Here is a 22,195-nt window from a genome sequence, read left to right on the forward strand (position 1 = left end):
TGTCGCTTTGATTTAGGTAGTGTTAACTATGGATCAATTTACTCATTGAAAAGATATCAGCACTATCTACCACGCAGGGTCATATACCACAAGTAGGCGCAGCAGCAATAAAACCCCTGACCCTACGGAATCTTACATTGTGCAATACAGGCATGTCTGTACAGAGTACAGACATACATCGAGGTGATTCCTACCTAGCTAAGGCACATTAGATACATACCCATGCGTCTGGTCGGTATTGTAATGTAATGTAAGGGTGAGATTTTTTAGTAAGGATGAGAACATCCTTACTAAAGTTTCCCGACACCAAGATGCTTATGATAATAGGTAAGAAGCTGAAACGATCTCGGAAAAGGGTTTCTTTGTCTTGTTGTCCTTTGTCTTTTTTTTTTTTTTTTTTTTTTAAACTCAATTCTTAATTCAAAAACTTCGTCTAATGTCGGCTGGACGGTAAGGGTCCAGGGGGATTTGCCACATCGTGAATGCGGACGGGAGATTTTGCGCCTTAGTCAGATCCACACCCTGCAATATGGAACTATCAGGTGTCTACTGCATTAGTATGCGAATACCGTTGCGGGATAGATTGGACGGTGTCATAGCCGACATTCAGCCAATACTGCCTCGCAGTCATCATTCCTAATCTCCTGTCCAGTTATCGCAGATTACGCAAGCAGATACGTTTCTAGAAAAAGCAATAGTGACCCAGAAAATCAAGGGTTGGCTCCAGACATTCTACTCGCGCCAGAAGCTGACGTGAATTGGCACCATAACTGCATAACTATGCATTGTATACATCCAGTGATGTTGTAGAGAATGGAAGGATGAGCGGTGAGCAGCAACAAGCGAGTTGCCACTGCCGTGACGTGTGGTTGAGACGGCATATTTCTGATGCGAATAGGGAATATATCACCCCTGGCAGAATCTGATAGATACACTGGTGGTTGTGGAATGTGATGCAGACATAATTGATGCATCCCGCCTGTGTTCTGCAACCTCGACCATGGACCTTAGGTTGATCTCTGTTGGGACTGTTGTGTCTTGATATGAATGGAAGACTCAAGGGACAGCAATTTCCCAACAGCGTCTTCGAGGCCAAAGATCATGAGTGGTCGAGGTCCGTAGGCTAGAACCTATGTTGATGTAGTGACTATACTGCATAGCGGTGTGCTGTAGTATGCGAGATCGCCGTTGGCCGTGTCAGCTCATCACTGGGTTGAAGTCGAGTGTCTCTAAGGTGTTTTTTTACCCCGCTCTTAATTCGTTTTTCTAATTATCTTCTCACAAAGAATGTATTCGTTGATCTATCTCGAGAAATGATCTCAGCACAAAGTTACCAGGTCAAGTTTAAAACCGACGGACCAATGCTTCGCGCTATCAACGCCAAGTCCTACAGCCCCATTATATGCAGGATAAGAGCGGCACATCCTAATGACTTTAACGCCGAAGGGATGATCCCGAGGGTATTTCCAGGAATTCACTCACATAAGGTGCAAATGCACGTTTACGAGACCCATGCGTACTATTCCTTCTAGCTTAATTGGTGGACTGACAGACGTAAGGGGTACTGGATGAAGTTTGCCACACTTCAGACGGGACTATTCTCCTTTCTAGGCGAGGGATTTGGCGACCTCTAATTGCAGATTGTCCAACTCGGAAGGATACAGGTAGGTAGAAACTAAATTGATTTCGATAGATAGATCAAGCTATGTATGAGTTATTGTATGCTAATTGCAAAATTACATGCAGGGACATACGAAGACGAGCTGTATACTAGTATATATACATACCTCCTATAGGCCAGCGGACCAATCGATAAGTTGATGCCTAGCTATGAAGATATCACAAGATATAGTGCGGTTAAGCAAGGTGCTAGTTTCAACTATGTGAACACTTAATATTGAGTCGGTATACAGACACCCTCCCCGGAAGCCGCGGAAGCCACAGCGATCTGCGCTCAGCCTCGCAGATTTTGCCACTGTGGCGTGGTAGATGTCCCAGCGTATCTGTGAGAGTGTGCAGAGAGTAGGTCGGCTGCCTGACCATTTCTACTAGAGTGCATTAGCCACAATTTGCCACAAAGCCTATTTTGGTAAAGAATAAACACTTTGTAGGTCAATGCTTGCTCCCTTGGTTGTCTCCTTGTCTCGGATTGACCCCCCAAGGATTACTTTCAGAATGTAAATGCCTCGCATCTTTTTACCTGGATAGTAAAGAGTGCCGACTTTTTCAGGCGGTGAAACAATTCCTGGTTCAGAAGCTTGCTTTGCTTTGTCCAAAGAACATACTACCGACCGACTTTCTTGTCTAGAGTTGTGGGTAGGTCCAATGACGTCTTATTTTCTCTCCCGAACATGACTCCACTGCTAATGCAGGGACCTCAATTAGGAACAAGTACGGTGCAAGTCGAGCCCTATGAGGGTGACAGTGAATAACCGTGGTAGGGGTTGCGATTGGGCTTCAGGAGTCCAAGATCATATACGGAACTCAAAGCAAGGAATAACAAACAAGTAAGCACTACGTAAAGTCCGAGTGGAGAAATTGGGATACGCTTAACATTAGACGGATGTTTGGGCATATGGCTTATTCCAAATTGGCCATCAGGATTTTCGTATTGGCCGAATCTAGCCGGCATAGGGCAAGGAGTAGGAGGTGTCAACTCAATAGTCCATATCTAATCATCTCTTTTAGGTCACACATATACCCACGGCGGCACCACGTCCTGGCAATGCCACAATGGTGATTGTCTCTCGTTCTTCTCCTTGAATTATAGTTATGTAAACGACAGTGTGGATAGTTAGTTATATTCTTGAGTAGACTAGCCAGCATTGGTAAGGCTATCATTAACCGGTCTAGTTCGAATCCCGATTCCCGATCTCGGCCTTTGAAGAACAAGTTCCCTTCCCGCGGTTCTCTCTCTTTCCATCTTCTTTCCTTTCTTTTTTCTCTGTTTTCATTTTCATTGTCATTTCATTTTCTCTAAGGAAAAATTGCCCTAACCATGTGTTTGGGCGACGTATGTTACTTCGGAAAGACTATGAAGAGGGCGACGGCACGTTACCTAACCTGATCTATATCATCATTGACACATGGCCCTGACGATCCCTGATTCTTTCGCACCCTCTTGCTGCATCTTTGTTGTTCTCAGCGGAGGACTAATCACAAATAACCAGAATGAGACTCGTAATTTTCGTCTTATTCTGAGCCGGGAACATGGATTCCTGGCCGATTGTACCGATAGTGAGCGGGCTGAAGCCATTGTGCATGAGAATATCTCCGTGTCAGGAGGTCGTTCGAAGACCCACTCTCTTTGAGATCCCTGGTCACCAAGACCTCTGTTCATCTAGACCATGTGGAAATCTGCAGATCCGTGACGGTGATCTTGTTCTGATATCTTGGCGTCGAATGTCTGTCATATCCAACTGTAGCCACAAAACCCAATAATTCCTTCAAAACAACTGTCAGAAAAAAGTATAACTCGGTGTGAATCTCAACTCCGACAGACTAGTGACCATCCCGTCTCCATTTGCGCTTGTCTTTCTTTTTCTTCTTTTTTATTATGGAGAAGAATTGCCTACGTATTATTGTCCCCCTCCCCACCGCCAAACAAAGCAGCGAAAAGGGCGCCCAAACTCAACAGCCTCGCCGATCAGTCCTCAGGTTGATTTTCCCTTCGGCCGAAAGTGCGCCACATGACAATAGTCCCACCAGGATCATGGAACCCCGAAGTTTTATTTCGATTGACGATACCTTGAAATGTGCATACGGATAGCGTCGCGGGTCTCTACCATGGCCCTCCCACAATATGCAAGGGCTATCACTGCGCGCTGAAACCTATGGGGAATTCTGTAGCCACCCCATCAATCGGCACCCTGGACTCTGCCGGTTTATGCGCTTCGGAATCAGGGTCTACCCCTTTCGTGCGGCAAATCTGATATGGATACAGCGCATCCATGTCGTCGCGATGGCGGGAGAGTCTGCATGCTGGAGCTCCCTAGGGAGCTGCCGTTACCGACGCTGTACAGGTATGATGTTGGTGAATTTCCTCCTATACAATCTTCCTCGTTTTTCGGACGTGTTTAGTGTTAATGCCTCGTTACTTTACAGACGTCCGTAATCTTTGTTTTGAGCATTCGGAGGCTCTAAGTTGAAATGCCTTGTTTCTCTCAAAATTACCTACAATGCCCTTGCACCAGCCGGGAGTATGTCGTTGGGGGTCAAAGGAACATCCACCATTTCAGACGGTGCTTTTGCCTAAGACATGTTTTACTCAATCATCGCCGTCTAATTTGCAACAACACTGCGAATATGGTGGCCGGTGCACTGTGGTCACTGATCACAACTCCATATCAACTCCATGGTTATTCTAATGTGTCTCTTGAATGCCTGAGCCCTAAAAGAGGAGAGCACATAGTTTCTCCTTAGCATCTACCAACTTGAGCGATTGATCGCATTGCGACACAGGCAAGCCTTTTCGTTCTTGGTTAACTATGTACAGATCAAAAGGTTCATATACATCATTCACCCATGTAAACCATCTCGTTCGGTAAGTCTATTGAAGGTTCTTTCCAAAGAAATCAACCAGCTTAGGGCCAGACTCATTCAGATCATCATAGATGTCGAAGTGGTTCTTGCCCTTCACAACGAACAACTCCTTGGGTTCCTTCGCAGTCTCGACTGCCGTCTTACTGTAGTGAAGCGTCTGCGCCTCACTACCGGCAATCATCAATAGCGGTCTGGGCGAGATGAGGTGCTGGAAGTTGAACGAGTCATAGGGAACCATAAGATCATAGCTGACGGGGGGCACCTTCTGAGTCGAGCGCTCATGCTTTCCCCTGCTCGTTCCATAGTACGCGGCAGCGTCCTTGAAGAACGAATCCGCATCGTCCGCCACATTCGTGGCATCGAACATGGCAGGGGCCTCGCTGGGAGCACCGCTGGCGACGGTGGTCCGCCACTGGCCGGCAAACTGAAGGGCACCGGCGATAGCCTGGGCATTCTCCTTGTTGTGCTCATGCACACCTCCGTTGCGTGTCATGCGACCGACGCAGGCCGCGCTGACGGTAGCCAGCGCGCGGATACGAGCGTCCGACTGAGCGGCGTAGGACGCGTAGCCGCCCGAGGCGCAGATGCCCAGCACTCCGATCCGCGATGCGTCCACCTGATCCTTCAGTGTTGTCAGGTAGCTGACGGCTGCCTTGATGTCTTCGACACGCTGGTGGGGGTCTTCGAGGCCGCGGGGCTCGCCGGTGCTTTCGCCTTGGTAGCCGGCGTCGAAGGTGAGGGCGTAGAAGCCGGCCTTCGCCAGGGCCTTCGCGTAGTCGGTCGAGGTTTGCTCTTTCACACCGGTCATCGGGTGGCTAACTACCACGGCGGCGCCTTTGCGGTCTGGGGCACCGTCCACCGGCGTGTGGAGCTCACCGGCAATCTTCAGGTGGAAAGAAGGGAAGAGGACCTGCGTAGGGGAAGACATGGTGTTGGAGATCGGCGATTGAATCGGATAAATGTGACTTTGGAATTAGTCTCCAGACAAAGATTTCTGAGATCTGTAACAATGAAGCTGCTGTTGAATGAAAGTGTCTTCTTCGTACATCGTGTTTTGGGCATTTATAAGAATCGTTCAATTCGAACCACACGAAGCACGAAAACCCAATATACAATCATGACGTAACCAAAGTCCGATATATTTCGGCGGAACCTAAACTATTTCGGGCGAAGGAAGTTCTTCTCGGCCTTGCCTTGGCCCTTGTCATTGGCTCGCTGGGTCATGAGAATAGAGTTGGAGCATGATTTAGCGTCTTCTTGGTCCGATGTAGTGGATTTAGGCCGAAATTTGGAGATGATCGGCATGCCGTCGGCCGAAGGAGTTAAAAGGCTGTTGATTATCTCCTGATGAGGGTAATCGCCCCCTCCGGAGTTTGAGCGGATATAGGGGTGTGTTCAAAGGCAGTAGGGGAGGATGGTAAGGATTTAAGAAGGATTCATAATCAAATAGCGTTTGTCGCTGACGGATGGCGTATAGATGTATGAAGTGTTTCTCCGAAAGCTCCACATTTGGTAGAGTAACCATCGGGTTTATCGTAAATAGCTTTTTGTGGATTAGCAATGATGGCAATTTAGTCAGGACAACTTGGGTCTTGGTTAATAGTCTAGACGAGAGGTATTGGGATATAAATTGAGCTTGTGTGGCTGGGATAGATGACCAGTTAATCAACATAACATTCTCCATGACAAGCATTGAACTTCCATTCTAAAATATATATTCAACAATGTCCTCTACACAATCAAGATATGCAAAAGCCCATGAGTCCCTCCAGGGACCTGGCGATGCACGACCTACCGCATTACAAATCGTCCAGGATGAAAACCGAATAAACGATCTCACCGGCAAGGTGATCATGATCACAGGCTGTTCATCCGGGCTCGGTATCGAGACCGCCAAGGCCCTCTTCCACACAGGCGCGACGCTATACCTGACGGCCCGAGACCTAGGAAAGGCCAAGACCGCATTGAGTGAGATCGTTGATAGTCCGCGGGTCCATCTTCTCCACCTAGATCTGAATTCCTTGGCATCTGTCCGCGCCTGCGCTGAAGAATTCACATCTAGAGAGAGTACTCTGAACATCCTGATCGAGAACGCCGGCGTGATGGCATGCCCCGAGGGTCGGACGGCGGATGGGTTCGAAACGCAGTTCGGCACAAACCACCTGGCTCATTTCCTGCTCTTTTACCTGCTGAAGCCACTCTTGCTCTCTTCATCAACCGCTGGTTTCCAGTCCCGAGTGGTCGTGGTCGCTTCCAGCGCTCACCGGGTTTCGTCGGTTCATTTCGATAACATCACTTTAGAAGGTGAATACGAACCATGGAAAGCATACGGTCAAAGCAAGACAGCAAACATCTGGACGGCTAATGAGATTGAGAGACGCTATGGCTCAAAGGGTCTTCATGCTTTTAGTCTGCACCCTGGTGCGATCGCCACCGAGCTCCTTCGTCATGTCTCGGATGAACAGAAATCCACGTGGGATGGCGATGAATGGCTGAAGAAGTATTGGAAGAGTCCTGAGCAGGGAGCCGCGACTAGCGTCTGGGGTGCCGTAGCGAGGGAGCTGGAAGGCACCGGAGGAGCATATCTGGACAACTGTCAAATCGCATCACCTGCTGACCCAACCAAGCGACATGGACCAGGCTATGCTCAGTGGGCGTACAACCCCGATGGTGAAGCAAAACTTTGGGCGAAAACTTTGGAATTACTTGAGTTAAAGGACGAGTAAGGCTGTGATGTTATTCATTAGACCAATTCTCAATTTTGTACAGAAGATGCTGCAAAATGGGTAGGTAATCTCTAGGAGATTAACGGACTGGTTGAAATAAAAACAAAGGGTTAGCACCGAACCTAATTCTAGTAACAAGCAATGTGAAAGCGCCCAATAAAAAAAAGCCTGACAGTGTAGTGAGGCGACTTGTATTACTGTGCTGAGGTGGTCACACATCAATCGTCTTGGCTGTGTATAAAGTCATCAAATGCATACGTAGTGCTGTAAACAACAGGACCGCTATCAATGAGGGGGTGGAACGGACGCCGTTATCGGAGCGGTTATCAGGCTTGATTTATGACGGAGAGACTTCGCATAATCATCAATTGCCAGCAAATCTATTCGTGGATTCAGCATTCCTGATCGCTCCCCCAAACCATAATTGAGATGCATTAGCCGAGAGCTTGGCTGACGATCTTCCACTAAGAGGGCAGGTGTGGGTACACAGCCGGGGTTGAAAGTACGATGCGCTCGTGTTATCACGCCCGGGGTAGACATGAGGTAATGATATTACTGAATATGATATGCGAGGGAGACGTACTCCTGCACTACTAGTAGACTCATGAATCATCGAGTCAGGACGGGCTCGGGATCACCCGCCAGCTACTCCGCATTCACTCAGAAGCCCTTCTCGGGGTACGGATGGTTGCTTCAGACAACGAAACAATGCCAACATGCCGTTCAAAGTTCGAACCACGTCTTCAACCGGGTTCATTCTATACCGGGTGGCAGAACTACCCCCAGATTCTAGATACCATATCGTAGACTTATTGAAACGATGCGCTTCTAGGATATCCTCGCCCAACCCTGAATTAACAATTACCCCATGGAGTTTTGGCTAAATCGCAAAGTAGCCTTCATTTGAATCGGCCGACATTGCAACCCTGAAGTTGTATTGGTCGAGCCCGATCCGGATTTCCGTATCCGGTATGGAGGCGGAGGGCGGCGCTCCGTGCCGAGAAAAGTGCAGTCGGGCAAAGCAGGCTGTTGACAACACAACCCGGAAGAATTATGAAAGCGTAGTAGACAGATACGTAGTAAACCATCTATCTCCCTTTGCCGTGAGGAAACCCCGTCTTTGTTGGACGGGGTCGGAGGGTCGCATGACTCTCACCCCACGTTAAACTGAATTGGAGCGTGCGGTGTAGCACGTCCCGCCTTTAGCGAGAGGAAATGCGACTTTAATTCATCCTTTTTTCGGAGGAATCTCCATCATATCAAAGTTGAAACAGGAAGGGACCGGTTTGTAGTCCATGCGCCCCCCGACCAATTGGTCTGAGCGCTGAGGGGGAGGAAGTGAATGTGGTCAGATACTGCAACCGGTTAGTACTAGTGACTGATAATACTGATAAGGTAGTGAGTAAAATGATCAGATAAGAGATTCGATGGAGGAGCTTGTGGGGCCTCAGGAACGCCGCTCGAATGAGGAATAGCGGGATTCACGTGAGCCGGCACATTGAATCGGGAGAGGATTGGCCGGTCTTGGCAATGAACATAGGACAGTACACAGTACAATGTACCGACCGAGAGGTCAACCATGAGGATTCCAGACGTTCACGGTCCTAGGGGAATAGAGTATGCTAACATGGTCTCGATGCCCGACGTCTTCTCCCGATATGGTTCCATAAAAGAATCATCTAAAAAATTTCGAGCCACGAGGATTTCCCGGAACCAAAAGCGGACTGGCGGGGGGCGGGTTTCCGCCGATAGATAACGGGCAGATTATGATGACCTTAAAGTATCGAATAACACACCCGAAGTTCGGACGTTAACCAGTGCAGTGGTGCCGGCCTTCCGCTTAGCCGCCTAGTCCCCTACCTTAATTCATTCAACGAATCATCGACTCGAACGGCCCACCTCCACTCCTACTGTCCTCCCCCGTCGGCCATTCCCACCCTCTTTCTCGTCCGACTCCGGCTCAGTGCTCGCCGCCCTCCGCTGTCATCTGTCCGGACATAAATTCCCTTCCATTTCTCGCCTCAAGTCTCTTCTCTTTCTTCTTCACTGCTCCAGACATCTCTCTCTCTCTCTTATTAAACATCCTTGAATCGTCTTGACTTCGGTCAATTGACACTTTTTGCCACCGGCTTCTTATCGATACTTGATAAGCCCCTCACCTTCACCTTTTACACATTTTCTCAAAAGAGACCCAAAGCAAATTCAAGATGTCCAACCTTCCCATTGAGCCCGAGTTCGAGCAGGCCTACAAGGGTATGTAATTTGAACTTTATCCTTCGTTGATCTTTTTATATCTATATATATAGATCTTTGTCGGATTGTGTCTAACAAAATTTTCCAGAGCTTGCCTCGACCCTTGAGAACTCCACTCTTTTCCAGAAGAACCCTGAGTACCGCAAGGCGCTCGCCGTTGTCTCCGTTCCCGAGCGTGTCATCCAGTTCCGTGTCGTCTGGGAAGATGACAACCACCAGGTTCAGGTGAACCGTGGTTTCCGTGTTCAGTTCAACTCCGCTCTCGGTCCCTACAAGGGTGGTCTTCGTTTCCACCCCTCCGTCAACCTTTCTATCCTCAAGTTCTTGGGTTTCGAGCAGATCTTCAAGAATGCTCTGACCGGTCTGAACATGGGTGGTGGTAAGGGAGGTTCCGACTTCGACCCCAAGGGCAAGTCCGACAACGAAATCCGCCGCTTCTGTGTTGCCTTCATGACCGAGCTCTGCAAGCACATCGGTGCCGACACTGACGTCCCCGCTGGTGACATCGGTGTCACCGGCCGTGAGGTCGGTTTCCTCTTCGGCCAGTACCGCAAGATCCGCAACCAGTGGGAGGGTGTCCTCACCGGTAAGGGTGGCAGCTGGGGTGGTTCTCTGATCCGTCCCGAGGCCACTGGCTACGGTGTTGTCTACTACGTTGAGCACATGATCAAGCACGCTACCGACGGCAAGGAGTCTTTCGCCGGCAAGCGCGTCGCCATCTCTGGTTCCGGTAACGTCGCCCAGTACGCCGCTCTCAAGGTCATTGAGCTCGGCGGTTCCGTCGTCTCTCTCTCCGACAGCAAGGGTTCCCTGATTGTCAACGGTGAGGGTAGCTTCACCGCCGAGGAGATCAACACCATCGCCCAGATCAAGGTCGACCGCAAGCAGATCTCCGAGATTGCCAACACTGAGGCCTTTGCTTCCAAGTTCAAGTACATCCCTGGTGCCCGTCCTTGGACCCACGTCGGCAAGGTCGACATCGCTCTCCCCTCCGCTACCCAGAACGAAGTCTCCGGCGAGGAGGCCCAGGCCCTCATCGACGCTGGCTGCAAGTTCATCGCCGAAGGTTCCAACATGGGCTCCACCCAGGACGCCATCGACATCTTCGAGGCCCACCGTGAGGCCAACAAGGGTGCTGCCGCCATCTGGTACGCTCCCGGTAAGGCTGCCAACGCCGGTGGTGTCGCCGTTTCCGGTCTCGAGATGGCCCAGAACTCTGCTCGCATCAACTGGACCTCCGAGGAGGTCGATGCCCGCCTCAAGGGTATCATGGAGGACTGCTTCAAGAACGGTCTCGAGACTGCTATCGAGTACGCTACTCCTGCTGAGGGCGTCCTTCCTTCCCTCGTCACCGGTAGCAACATTGCTGGCTTCACCAAGGTTGCTGCTGCCATGAAGGACCAGGGTGACTGGTGGTAAACATTCTGCGAATGTTTTTTTCCCCTAAGTCAGCCTTTTTTGATTCACGCTTCCATTGATACCTCTTGTTTATGATGATGATTTTGGTTCTTTTGCCTGTTTAAGCGCGGTTGGTCGATAGAGGCGCCGGTGTTCTTGCCTTTTTTTACCCATTATGATTCTAGACATGGTTTCATGCCTTGCACATAATCATGATTTATGAATAAATATTATTATACTCAAAATCTTTCCTATCCGATTCTCGTATGAAAGTATCACAATTGTTCAGTCTTGTAGTCTTCCCTAGGGTAATGGTACTACACTGCACCTTAACTCTTTGTACAAATAAATCTTTCATTAACAGAATTAAGGCCGTTTTACTCAATACTTCTTAAACCAATCAAACACGATTAAACATCTCTTAATATATGTGTATTGCATTTGCTTATGATTAAGCTAGCAATATTGCATAAGATTCGATTAGGGTGGCTAGAACTTTTCTGGTGTGTCTGTTTTGTCCTAAAACGGGACCCGAACCAAGGTATACATGGCTTCTCTATAACTATATGTTGGAACTGGAGAAAAAGAACAAGACAAGAAAGAAAGAAAGAAAGAAAGAAAGAGTCCATCAATCAGGCCATATCCTCCTTCGCTGTTTGACTCGTCGCTTGGACAGGGGCCGCCGGCTTAGTGCGCTTTCTCATTCCAAGAAAAGAAAGGCCAAGAGCAACAGCCCACTCGGACCATAGAATTGGAAGGGCACGGTACAAGTGCGGGTTGCAGCCATCGGTCCAAATCTGAAGCAGAATCTCATAGAGTTCGTGGGCAGGGAACACATAGCCCAACCGGTAGAACCCTGGCGAGAGCTCAAAAGGGCCGATACTACTTGAGACATTGAGGATGATCCAGGTTAACATGAAGAAGGACATGAACTGCATCGGAATGAATGCCGTGGCTGCGTCGATGATGAGGAAGTTTAGGTGCATGACTAGCCAGATCGCCATCCATGTCAGCCCAAATTGATCGGACGTGGCGTTCCAATCCTCCCGGAAGGCCCATATGTAACCACTCATGCACAGGGAGGCGATGAAGGTATAGCAAATGGAGATAATCAGTCGGAGGGCGATGTTCTGCTTTAGTGATAGGCTGGAGAAGAGTTTGAACTGTGCGGAGATAGCATTAAGCGCCAGGAGAAAAAAGAATTGTTGCAGGATGGGCATGACCATGGAAACAGTATTGTAGTAGAATCGGACCCCTTGAGCCATCGGCCGGAGATCAATTGAGGAGCTTGAGATAGGGTTTAGCACAGTTTTGGCGATGTATGGGTCAGAGACATTGGCGGTGGATAATATCGTAGTTCCATTCACCTGGTCATACACGCCGGCAGTGCCCTGGACGAGCTGTACCAGCATCGAATACACGCTTTGGGCATAGGCGGAGTATTTAGCTCCATTCCAGATGTAGGTCAGTGCCTGAGAGTTATTATACTCCCTAGCAGCTTCTGCGGAAGAAAGTGCCGTGGCTAAACGGGCGGAAGCATTCGCTTTGGAATATATGGCACCCCAGTAGTGGCCTTTGCAAACAGCATTTCGCACGTCCTGCTCCGTGGGGTATTCGGTTATGGAATGTCGCTGAACGGTTGGAAATGACGGGCTTTTCAGTTGATCGTACGCTGTCATGACGGACTGGCCGATCACGTCCTGATCATAATCCACAAACAAAAGCTTCATCGTGCTGAATCGAATCGAGTCATGATAGGCGGTACCATACAAATAGCACATGTTCGCGAGAAACAGCAGCTGGAGAGAAATAAACGCTCCTGCTAGCGCGCCGAAAAATGATTTTGTCAGCTGCATGTTGCTAGCTGGAGGATTGGGATGTTGTCGATATGATTGATGATGATATTGGGTACTTCCAGTCAAACAGAAAGGCAAGAAGCCTTGGGTGAATAACGATTTAGTTCTTAAGATACAATGATATTGAGGTTAAAGAAGAAAAATGAAAGAAAAGCACCCACAGGACCAGGGGAATCCATAGAGGCCTTTCCCCCTAATATAAGCCATGGATTTGCCATCGATAGACCGACGTCCGACATCCGAGCGAATAATTCGCCGAGCTGTAGGTTATATCCTTATTTTGCGCCTCATTGGGTTCCCCTTTTCACCCCCCCAGCATGAGCCCAGGCCATGATTGCTGTTGGACCCATTGTGTTTAATCAACTGAGGATGTTTTCTTAGGGCAACCTCCCTGTCCGATTAGCTAATCGGAGCAAATTAGCTAAGCGGGTGGCATGAGCTAGTCGGACTTGCATGCTAATCGACCCAAGATCGTCTCGTTAGTGAAGCTACTGACGACGAGGAAAGGACCCATTGCTTGCCGGTAATCCGACGTCAGGCAAGGAGCCGGAATTGTATTGTATCGAGTTTTCAGTTAGCGAAGAAAAGAACGGAATACCAGGGCATACAATGGAGTAGAATATATGTCCCCTGACCTGCTAATACCTTTCAGCCATAGCGTGACCATGTCCTTCCTAGATTGAGCCATGGGCAATGTAATGCAAAAGTTCAAACGAGAAACCCTATCCTGAGACGATGATCATCGTCAATCGATCAGAGTGGAGAAGAAATTCATGCTCTATGCCTAGTCTTTGTCGCTTCCAGAAACTATAAATTTGCCTAAGATTCGTTTATGAGATGCCAAAGTTCTCGAGATTATCCTCTCAGGTCGCGAAGAAGGGTTGTATCTAAGTCTTCAAACCCTCTGTTTTTCCTTGATCATTCGATTGTGTGCTTAGAATCTTGGTATTGCGCATATCCACGATCAACATGCCCATCAAAGTAGTCGTTGTTGGCGCCGGTCTCGCTGGCCTGGGTGCTGCAATTTCGTTGAGCCGTGCAGGCCATGAGGTCCAGGTCTGATGATCCCTATCCTGCTGTGTATCCTACCCTGCGTTATCTTGGAAAGTGGGGTTGACTGATCCTGTTCGTAGGTTATTGAGCAGTCGGGTTTTCTGAACGAAGTTGGCGCTGCTATCCATGTGGCGCCCAATGCCACCCGAATTCTGAAGGTCTGGGGGTGTGATTTGGAAAGTTTACGCCCCGTTCACTGCAACAGATTACAAGTGTGGGATGCCTCTGGGAATCTCGTCTGGACCCCAATTGTGAGTTGCTGCTTGTATGTCTGTCTTCACTGGCTTAGCTATGAACTAACAAGAAGGCTAGGTGACAAAAGAGCGTCAGATAGCCCTAAATACGACGGATGAGTGGTTGTTGACCCATAGAGTTGATCTGCATAATGCCCTTCGCGCCGCAGCCACCAACGAGGTCAATGGCCGCAAAATCAACATCCGCCTCTCTTCGCGTGTATTATCAGTGGTACGTCATTACGCACCCATTATGGTCCTGGTTCTACCAGGTGGCCGCTCAGTGATCTCATATTTTTTGCCCACAGGATGCAGAGGCCGGCAAAGTAGTCCTCGAGGATGGTACCATATATGTCGCTGACCTAGTTGTTGGGGCTGACGGTATCCATGTATGTTGTCCTTCAGACATCATAACTTACACAACCTAGCTGTTACTAAATGTCTCCAATGTTGCCAGTCCCGCACCGTTCACGCCATCGTCGGAGAAAACCAAGGACGTCAGAGTACCGGCCAGAATTGCTTTCGTTTCTTGGTGCCCATGGAAAAGATACAGGCTAATCCACTAACTGCTGCGCTTATGGCAAAGACAGGTATTGATGGCGTGCATGCCTTCGCGGCGCATGACCGACGCATCGTGGTTTATCCCTGTCGGGGTGGCCAGCTGCTGAACGTGGCGGGCATCCACCCTGCGGGCAAAGAGACGAACGCCAGAGATTCATCGTGGCTTGATGGGGGCAGCTTGAGCCAGTTGATAGAGACCTATCAGGATTTTGGCGAAGAGCTTCAGGAGATGTGTCGTCTCGCGGAAGATCTGAAGCTGTGGAGCCTGGCTTCGCGCAGTCCAGCTCCCACGTTCGTCAGAGGCAAGGTGGCTTTGATTGGAGATGCCGCGCATCCCATGTTACCTCGTAAGTAACCCTTACAAGCTTGTAATTAGATTTTCCTCGCGCTCCACTTTTGCATACTGATCGAGTGCACCGCAGACCAAGGACAAGGCGCCGCTCAAGCATTCGAAGATGCGGCGGCGCTTGGTGGAGTGATGACGGAGGACATGACCATAGAACAAATCCCGCAACGTCTGGAATTATACAACAAGATCCGGTATAAGCACGCAGTGACCGTGATGATGATGTCTAAAACCCACGATGAGCGACGGGCGGAGATGTTGGACGAGCTCCGCTCCTATGTGGCTGACGCGGAGGTCCCTGAGGATATGTTCGCCTTCACTTGGCCGTCAGACCCAATTGGGGAAGCACGTCAACTGGTACAAGAAACCCAGATATAGACAGCGCGGCCCATGTTGTCTACAAGAATTGATCCCATGTGGATATATTAGACTGCCATGCTCATAAATCAGCCATGTACATTATCCATACAGACATTGTGCCAGAGATATTCGTGTTGTTAACAGGAAGTCATACAACAACTGAAGCTGTAGATATACCACGTCTTGCAATGCTGTCCACTCGTGTAGAACAATTTGCCAGAGCGTTCTTCGTCAAAGGCAGTCTCCGAACGGTCACGTTAGCTGCTCGGAGATGATTAGCTAAGCGGCTCTGTATCAATTCCGGTCCAACGCCATTGAAGCCTCTAGGATACTTTTCCTGCTTAATCCAATTTTTTTTTTTTTTTTTGGCAATTGTCTCAATATTAAATCCAATAAAATCAACCAACCAAGTAAATCCATTCGATATGTCCAAGGACCCAGTTCCCAGAAGGGTAACGGCCTGTGATGCGTGCTACAAACGAAAGGTACATCCATCCAATCTACACGATATACTTCTTAGCATCGGCAGCCACGGTTTACAACGGCCTCGAATCAGATCAAATGTGACCGCGTTGGCTCCCAATGTAACTGGTGCATCCACCACGATATGGACTGCACATTTTCGTCAGATTTGCGTTCGAAGAGACGACGTCAGGATGGAAGGTATAGATAGGCCCGTATCTTCTCAACCTCGTTCGATCTCCTTGACAATTCATCACGATAAACCTTAAAACTAATTCTGCAAAGTAGCCAAAGAATTAGCTTGATCGACCGCATTCGACGCATCGACGAGCGCAGGGCAGAAGCTGCAGCCATAGGTTTGTACTTTCTTGTCCCATCACCTTTTTCATTTCGTCTTATCCTTTCATACATTGGACCGCCTACTTACTTGCTAATGAAGAAAGACCACCCGAAAAACAGTCTGTCCAACTAGAGCAAGCATACCCGCTACTGCCGTCCCCCAGAATCATTCACTTTGCAGGTTGGAAGATTGGAAATATTGCTCCGCAGGTAGGAGTACCGAGTCTTCTTCCTGAGGGTCTTCGCTGGATTGAGTCAAGAACCGGCACTGTTATCCCTCTTCCAAACCTTTGCCATGCTCCATGGGAGAAGCCACCCCTATCTTCTACGCCCCCCGACCTAGATGGTGTCCATGAGGTCGTGTCAACACCTTCTGGGCTTCCCGCGCGGACGGTACTGAAGCGGTATCTGGACGTGTACACTTCATCGGCCATCCACGCAATCTTTCCTGTCATCAACTCATCACTCTTCTACCAGACGATACGTGCAGCCTATTCGCCGCCTAGCCACGATACAAAAGTCCATTCTCCTAGTTCAAGAGCATGCATATTTGCTTTTCTCGCGTTGATTTCTAGTTTAGATCATCTTGCCACTCGTTGTACAGCCCCTAAGCCGCCTCCTATCCCTCGAGACGAGTATGCCATGAAGGCCCAGGCTCTTTTGCCATCCTTGCTTCAAGAACCGCTCAACTTAGATGCATTGCAGACAACTCTTCTACTGGTACGGTCATCCATTCTATTTTACTCTCTCATCTTTCAAAGAGGAAGCTTCAAACTTCAAACTAGGAACCTGCGCTAATCCATTCATCTTGATCGACCCCCAGTCAATATTAGGGATACTCACCGGTGAATTGCAAACAGCAACAAACTATAATTCGATCTCATCACGTTTCATCATCGCTCTGGGAGCTCACACAATGGGAGATCCAGGCGCGATGCCGGAACCTGCCGTCAGTGGTTCCAGAGACAAAGAGACTAGAAAACACCTTCGCGACCTTTTCTGGCTCTGTTATGCCCTTGACAAGGACCTTTCGTTGCGTACTGGGCAGAGCCACTGCCTTAGGGATGAAGATTGTGATCTTCAACTACCACCCGGTTATGCTGAGAAACTGCAGTCTGGGATGACATATTCTGCGATGGAAAATGCACATGGCCTTCTGTTTCCAATCGATCTACGGCTCAGCATGGTCAAGTCCCGAATTTTCACCGCTCTCTATTCCCACCGTGGACTACAGAAAAACGACGCTGAAGTCATCCGATCAATTCGGGAACTAGACGAAGAGCTAGAACTCTGGAGAATGTCCATGCCCTCAAATCTAAGACCTAGACTATCATTCGCAAAAGAAACCTCCGAAGATCAGCGAGTTGACACCATGTATCTCGTGCTGACACATCTCAACTACTACTTCTGCGTTAACATAATCCACCTGGCCGGAAGTCGATGCGAAGCGTGGCGTTCGACTTCCACACCGGCAGGGATGATGGACGGACTACGCTTAAGCCTGACTTTATCCGTGGAAGCCAGTCGGTCCCTTTTACTATTTCTGCATTATTCCGAATCGCTCGTGAGTGTAGGGAGCTTTTGGTAAGAGACTTACATGTACAGAATTTGGCTTTCGTCCTTATTTTACCAACTACACACAGCATTCTTCTAACCTTCTATTGGCTGTCTAGGACACTCCTTTTCTATCCCATGTCAGCGATGCTCACGATATTCTGCAACCTGCTGGAGAATCCACGTTCTGAGAGCGCGGCGAGTGATACGCAACTCCTGACAGTAACAGAGCACACAACTGAACGGGTCTTCCTGAGACAAATTTCTCGAGCTGATAAAGCTGCCCATCTGCAAGCTATCACCGGATTTATCTCTAGTCTTCGAGATCTTGCCCAGCAGGCGGTTCGCCAAGCAACCAAGGAAACGAGACCATCCTGAAGCGTTTTTGATGTGTCTCGAGAATGGTCTGGATGAGCATTAGTTACGTGAAGAACATGCCGCGCGATATTATACGATCTAATACGTAATAAACTTAACTAGAGTATCCATTAATTCACATATTCATATTTAAAAGCTCTAGGGTCACGTAACTCTTTATATACACGAGAGTTCTTTGCCCGTCCATTGTTGCTCCCACTGTATGATATATACTTCATCTGTTGGAACCCCATTCATGGAGGAATCTATAGCATTACTCAGAGACTTTGGCCATATACAACTATCGAAGTATTACTCCACATGCCGGCCCAGTCAACCGGTACATGCATTGGTCCAGCTCAAGAGGTATCCTACATAAGAATACCCCGAGCTTTCTTTTCCCTCAACACCTCGCTGTACTAAGAAAACAAGAGCAAACTATAACCGTCAGTTAAATGATAACATCGCAAAATAGGGTATCATAAAAGAAGAAACACAAAGAAAAAAAAAACAGTCGAGAGCGAGATTGGCATTACGATTCGGGCCAGGGGGCCAAGTCATGTTGAAGGCCGCCGTGGGTAGCTGAACGGCGTCGCCCATTATTAGCCAGATCGGGCTGAGATGACGATTGGTCAGAAAGGGTGACCGCAGGCAGCAGGTCCGACAGGACGCTTCGCCGTCGTGAATAGACTCCGCCCACAGAAGGGTTTTCCTTCTCGCGTTGGACAATATTGGGTCTAGAGCGGTGGCGACGTGGGCGGCGGAGGTGTTCGTTTGGTACTGGGTCAACCTGCTTCTTTGCAGCAGGTACTAGGTTCAAATACACTGGAAAGATGGCACCAGCGCAGAAGACAGCAACGAGGACACTGTACGAGAATGACATGCCCCCAGCGAGGCTGGCTGCATGTTGTGCGAACGGAAAGCAGGCACCTCCGCTGATCGCCGTCGTCAGAAGCGTTGCAGCGGTCTTTGTGTGTTGGCCTGTGCCGCGGAGAGAGATGGCGAATATAATGCTAAATGCACCACTTTCAAAAAGGTAGACCATGAGAGCCATGGTAACCGCCGCAATTCCCGTCGTTTTCATGCATAGTATGGAGAATACTATCATTCCAATATACGATATAAGCAGAATCCACCGTGGCTTTAAGAACCATTGCAGAAAGGCGGCAAGGAAACGACCAACCGCAAAGATAGAATGGGCGATGGTCAGATAATCAAAGGAACTAAGGCGTGAACTGTACTTCAATAAGTAAACGTCCAGGAATATCGAAGTGAACTGTCAACTTACTTGGGGTAAGCATCTTCGACGAAAACAGTGAAGCTTTGCGAGATTATTTCCTGTCCGGCGACGTAGAAGAATTGTGAAAACACCCCAAGTCCTAGGGTCAACCAGACCACCGGAATCCCGGCGACTAGAGTCATGTTGTCGCTCCGACGCCGGTTTGCTAGCTCCTGAAGATCCTCATCTGACGCCTCTGGGATTGGTAGGTAATAAAAAGCCACAGCCAGAAGCACGTCAAACAACGCAATGCCAAGATACGTCCATTGAACATCAACCAGAGAAGAAACGTCGGTTACCTTTTTGAAAAGGACCTTCTTCGCTAACAGCGGCGAAACTACGCTTCCTACCGCTTGGACGCCCTGCGAGATATTCAATCGGATCTCCGAATTCTCTAGGGGCCCACACAGCGCTATGAATGGGTTGGCAGCGGTTTCCAATACTGCCAATCCAAAGCCGACGATGAAGTTAGAGACGAGGAAGGCAGAATACGAAGTCAGGACAGCCGAGGGCCAAAATATCAAAGTGCCGCAACCGTAAATACACAGGCCTGTGATGAAAGTCGATTTGAACCCCCAATGTTTCAGCACCGTGCGGCCCACCAGCGGTGGGCCTATGAAATACCCCCCGAAGTAAACAGCGTTCAGGCCCAACGATCGCCAGGCATCTAAACGAACAATATCCTGGAACTGACTGTTGAGAATATCCAGCAACCCGTAAGCGAATCCCCACAAGAAAAACAAGATCGTGGTTAGGGAGATCGGCGCGATGGATTCCTTATTGCTTAGCTTCAGCATATTCGCCGGCTTCTTCATGTTGACAAAGTCGAAAAAGGTGATACTAGGCAGGTACGAGGTGGTGACGGTTGTATTCGCTTCCGCATCTTGAGGCGGGTCACTGGCCATCAGGAACTCTCTGAGATCTACTGAACCGTCCGCTTCTCTCCGACTGGCACTGCTGCCACTGGCTGAGGGAGAGGTTTTATTGTGGTTAGCGGACTGCGAGCGTCGTCGCATGTTGGGACCTGGGAGAGTTGGAAGTGGCGCAGGCTCAGCAACATCTGGAATATCCGGAATATCCAGGGGCCCAACCGTGGGGGCATCTGGCACGGTCGTGCTATCGTCCGTGTCCCGAATCATCTTTGGGATGATTCGCGCTACAAGAGGCTTGAGACTAGGCACACAGGCGCACATGACGGACACGTTGACCTCAACCACCGACCACATGAACGAAAGAGAAGCATACCCTTGTCAGGTCAGTATGGGACGTTCAATAGCTGGTTGGGGGATAAAGCCATGTCACACATACAATTTAGGTCGTCACCGCTAGCGTCCTGCAGGTGGATCTCTCTCAGTAACATTTGGCGCGATGTAGCAGCATTTTGAAGGTAGGCAATGCGGATAACATCAACTACTGCAACGAAGAAACCAAAACTAAAAGTGATGACAAGAATGATTTTCTGTTTCCGCGGAAGACGCATTTGAGTTAAGATGGGGTTCGGCAAGAAGAGAATGGCTAGGTCGGTAATGATGTTCACCGGAGAGGAAGAAAGGTATAGAGTGAGGATATCGGTACAGTGCGCATTCGGAGCCAGGGGATAGGAAAAGGCCGCCCCAACGGGACGACATTGGAAGACGTTGACCAGTGTGAGCGCCAATCCGGCGGCATTTACGACGAAAAGAGTCACATAATTTGCGCAACGAAACACCCTTTCCCCTTGGGTTAGAGTGAGGTAGAAGACGAGGATGGAGGTTTTGACCGCCATCAACGCGGGGTTCTATTCAATCAGCAATCGGAGCCAACCGGACCTGAGCTGACAACTCACATATAGCACAGTGAATGCATAATTGGCTCGATTGAGGCTGTACCGGTCACTAAGCGCTATGTCGTCATCATGGAGGCCCAGGCCTTTTCTCGTGGCATAGAAGAGGGAGAATGAGAAGCCAAAATCGATGACCTGTGTAACGTCAGTCATTGTTTTCACCGTTCATCTGTTCTTTTTCCCCACGCGCCGACGCTCGAACTCCAACATTCATATGCAACCGACGGGCGAGACGCCAGACATACCCATGCCAACAGCATCAAATAGTCATGTAGTCCGACTCTCTTAACAATGAAAACCCGCGAGACGAAGCGCAGTGCTACAAAGACAGAGGCGATGACGAAGAAGACAATGGAGACGGCCAGCACTTCCGGTCTGCGGTCCTCCATGGTGAGCGACCGCGACCACAGCTCACGAAGCTTCGTGTGAACTCCGGAGATCGCAGAGTAACAACCCAAGACCGTTTCACGACCATTCAGAACCTATCGCAAGAGAATTTGACAGAGAGGTAAGCGTTAGTTCTCGAGGTTGAAACAGCTCCATGGTCACCGAATGCGGAGGAATCGAGAAAAGAAAGACGGCATCCCCGATGACGAAAAAATTGACCGAGTACAAACTAAGAGCGTTGTGTGTGTGACACGCAGACTGGGAAGCTTGTTGGAGGGGCGGAGGCTGGAAAGACTGGATGAGTCGCTATTGAACTTGGCAAGAATAATTAATAGAGGTCAATTTACCCGAGAAAATCCGCCCAAAGAAGGGTCTATCGAGCAGTCGTAAGACAGCGAGAATTTGCAAGAGACAACGTCAGAGAAGGAGGAAGAAAGTTGATGAGGAGAAAGCGGAGAAAAGAAATTGTGTGGTTCGGCGTGGGTCTTGTTCACCCAAGGGATGAGATCCTGCGTATTTTTATTTGTCTTCAATAGTTTACAGCCTCCTCACGAAGGTGACGATGAGTGGAATTCCAAATCGCCAAGGATCTTTTGAGAAACTTGGACTGGTAAGCTGAAGTTCTTCCTTATACTCTGTAGAGAGTCAAGGGAAGCAGCCGATGTTG

General features: G+C 49.0%; 6 protein-coding genes across 6 annotated transcripts; 3 read left to right on the forward strand and 3 right to left on the reverse strand.

Annotated features, from left to right (window-relative positions):
• Nucleotides 1-4,331: 4,331 nt before the first annotated feature.
• On the reverse strand, nucleotides 4,332-5,868 carry BDV37DRAFT_8101 (alpha/beta hydrolase). Its single transcript, XM_032091266.1, has one exon. The coding sequence runs from the start codon at nucleotides 5,468-5,470 to the stop codon at nucleotides 4,550-4,552; it is 921 nt and encodes a 306-aa protein (XP_031936534.1). The 5' UTR covers nucleotides 5,471-5,868; the 3' UTR covers nucleotides 4,332-4,549.
• A 400-nt stretch (nucleotides 5,869-6,268) lies between these two features.
• Nucleotides 6,269-7,650, forward strand: BDV37DRAFT_261224 (uncharacterized protein). Its single transcript, XM_032083293.1, has 2 exons — nucleotides 6,269-7,270; nucleotides 7,391-7,650. Exon 1 carries the CDS (start codon nucleotides 6,396-6,398, stop codon nucleotides 7,266-7,268), a length of 873 nt encoding a protein of 290 aa, XP_031936535.1. The 5' UTR covers nucleotides 6,269-6,395; the 3' UTR covers nucleotides 7,269-7,270; nucleotides 7,391-7,650.
• A 1,461-nt stretch (nucleotides 7,651-9,111) lies between these two features.
• Nucleotides 9,112-11,223, forward strand: BDV37DRAFT_261226 (glutamate dehydrogenase). Its single transcript, XM_032083294.1, has 2 exons — nucleotides 9,112-9,521; nucleotides 9,610-11,223. The coding sequence occupies exons 1-2, from the start codon at nucleotides 9,476-9,478 to the stop codon at nucleotides 10,938-10,940; spliced, it is 1,377 nt and encodes a 458-aa protein (XP_031936536.1). The 5' UTR covers nucleotides 9,112-9,475; the 3' UTR covers nucleotides 10,941-11,223.
• Nucleotides 11,224-11,438: 215 nt separating this feature from the next.
• On the reverse strand, nucleotides 11,439-13,306 carry BDV37DRAFT_290399 (SNG1 family protein). Its single transcript, XM_032088708.1, has one exon. The coding sequence runs from the start codon at nucleotides 12,773-12,775 to the stop codon at nucleotides 11,552-11,554; it is 1,224 nt and encodes a 407-aa protein (XP_031936537.1). The 5' UTR covers nucleotides 12,776-13,306; the 3' UTR covers nucleotides 11,439-11,551.
• A 438-nt stretch (nucleotides 13,307-13,744) lies between these two features.
• Nucleotides 13,745-18,061, forward strand: BDV37DRAFT_287783 (uncharacterized protein; the record flags this gene model as incomplete). The annotated part of the gene is made up of 9 exons (XM_032088159.1): nucleotides 13,745-13,831; nucleotides 13,909-14,079; nucleotides 14,141-14,293; nucleotides 14,370-14,450; nucleotides 14,519-14,969; nucleotides 15,045-15,276; nucleotides 16,234-16,849; nucleotides 16,953-17,713; nucleotides 17,803-18,061. 9 exons carry the CDS (start codon nucleotides 13,745-13,747, stop codon nucleotides 18,059-18,061), a joined length of 2,811 nt encoding a protein of 936 aa, XP_031936538.1.
• Nucleotides 18,062-18,517: 456 nt separating this feature from the next.
• Nucleotides 18,518-21,493, reverse strand: BDV37DRAFT_8159 (putative MFS monosaccharide transporter). Its single transcript, XM_032091273.1, has 4 exons — nucleotides 21,145-21,493; nucleotides 20,628-21,096; nucleotides 19,329-20,565; nucleotides 18,518-19,275 (listed from the first exon to the last, which is right to left on the reverse strand). The coding sequence occupies exons 1-4, from the start codon at nucleotides 21,292-21,294 to the stop codon at nucleotides 18,573-18,575; spliced, it is 2,559 nt and encodes an 852-aa protein (XP_031936539.1). The 5' UTR covers nucleotides 21,295-21,493; the 3' UTR covers nucleotides 18,518-18,572.
• Nucleotides 21,494-22,195: the final 702 nt, after the last annotated feature.

The sequence above is a fragment of the Aspergillus pseudonomiae genome (genome assembly GCF_009193645.1).
Source record: "Aspergillus pseudonomiae strain CBS 119388 unplaced genomic scaffold BDV37scaffold_101, whole genome shotgun sequence".
NCBI lineage: Eukaryota > Fungi > Ascomycota > Eurotiomycetes > Eurotiales > Aspergillaceae > Aspergillus > Aspergillus pseudonomiae.

Bases quoted from the DNA above. Each gene is read 5' to 3' on its own strand.
- BDV37DRAFT_8159 (XM_032091273.1), bottom strand. From the start codon at position 21,294: ATGACTGACGTTACACAGGTCATCGATTTTGGCTTCTCATTCTCCCTC. The intron at 20,566-20,627 runs GTATGTGTGACA...TGACCTGACAAG, and splicing joins TAGCGGTGACGACCTAAATT to GGTATGCTTCTCTTTCGTTC. The intron at 19,276-19,328 runs GTAAGTTGACAG...ATTGAAGTACAG, and splicing joins GTCGAAGATGCTTACCCCAA to TTCACGCCTTAGTTCCTTTG.
- BDV37DRAFT_8101 (XM_032091266.1), bottom strand. From the start codon at position 5,470: ATGTCTTCCCCTACGCAGGTCCTCTTCCCTTCTTTCCACCTGAAGATT.
- BDV37DRAFT_290399 (XM_032088708.1), bottom strand. From the start codon at position 12,775: ATGCAGCTGACAAAATCATTTTTCGGCGCGCTAGCAGGAGCGTTTATT.
- BDV37DRAFT_261224 (XM_032083293.1), top strand. From the start codon at position 6,396: ATGATCACAGGCTGTTCATCCGGGCTCGGTATCGAGACCGCCAAGGCC.
- BDV37DRAFT_261226 (XM_032083294.1), top strand. From the start codon at position 9,476: ATGTCCAACCTTCCCATTGAGCCCGAGTTCGAGCAGGCCTACAAGG. The intron at 9,522-9,609 runs GTATGTAATTTG...AAAATTTTCCAG, and splicing joins GTTCGAGCAGGCCTACAAGG to AGCTTGCCTCGACCCTTGAG.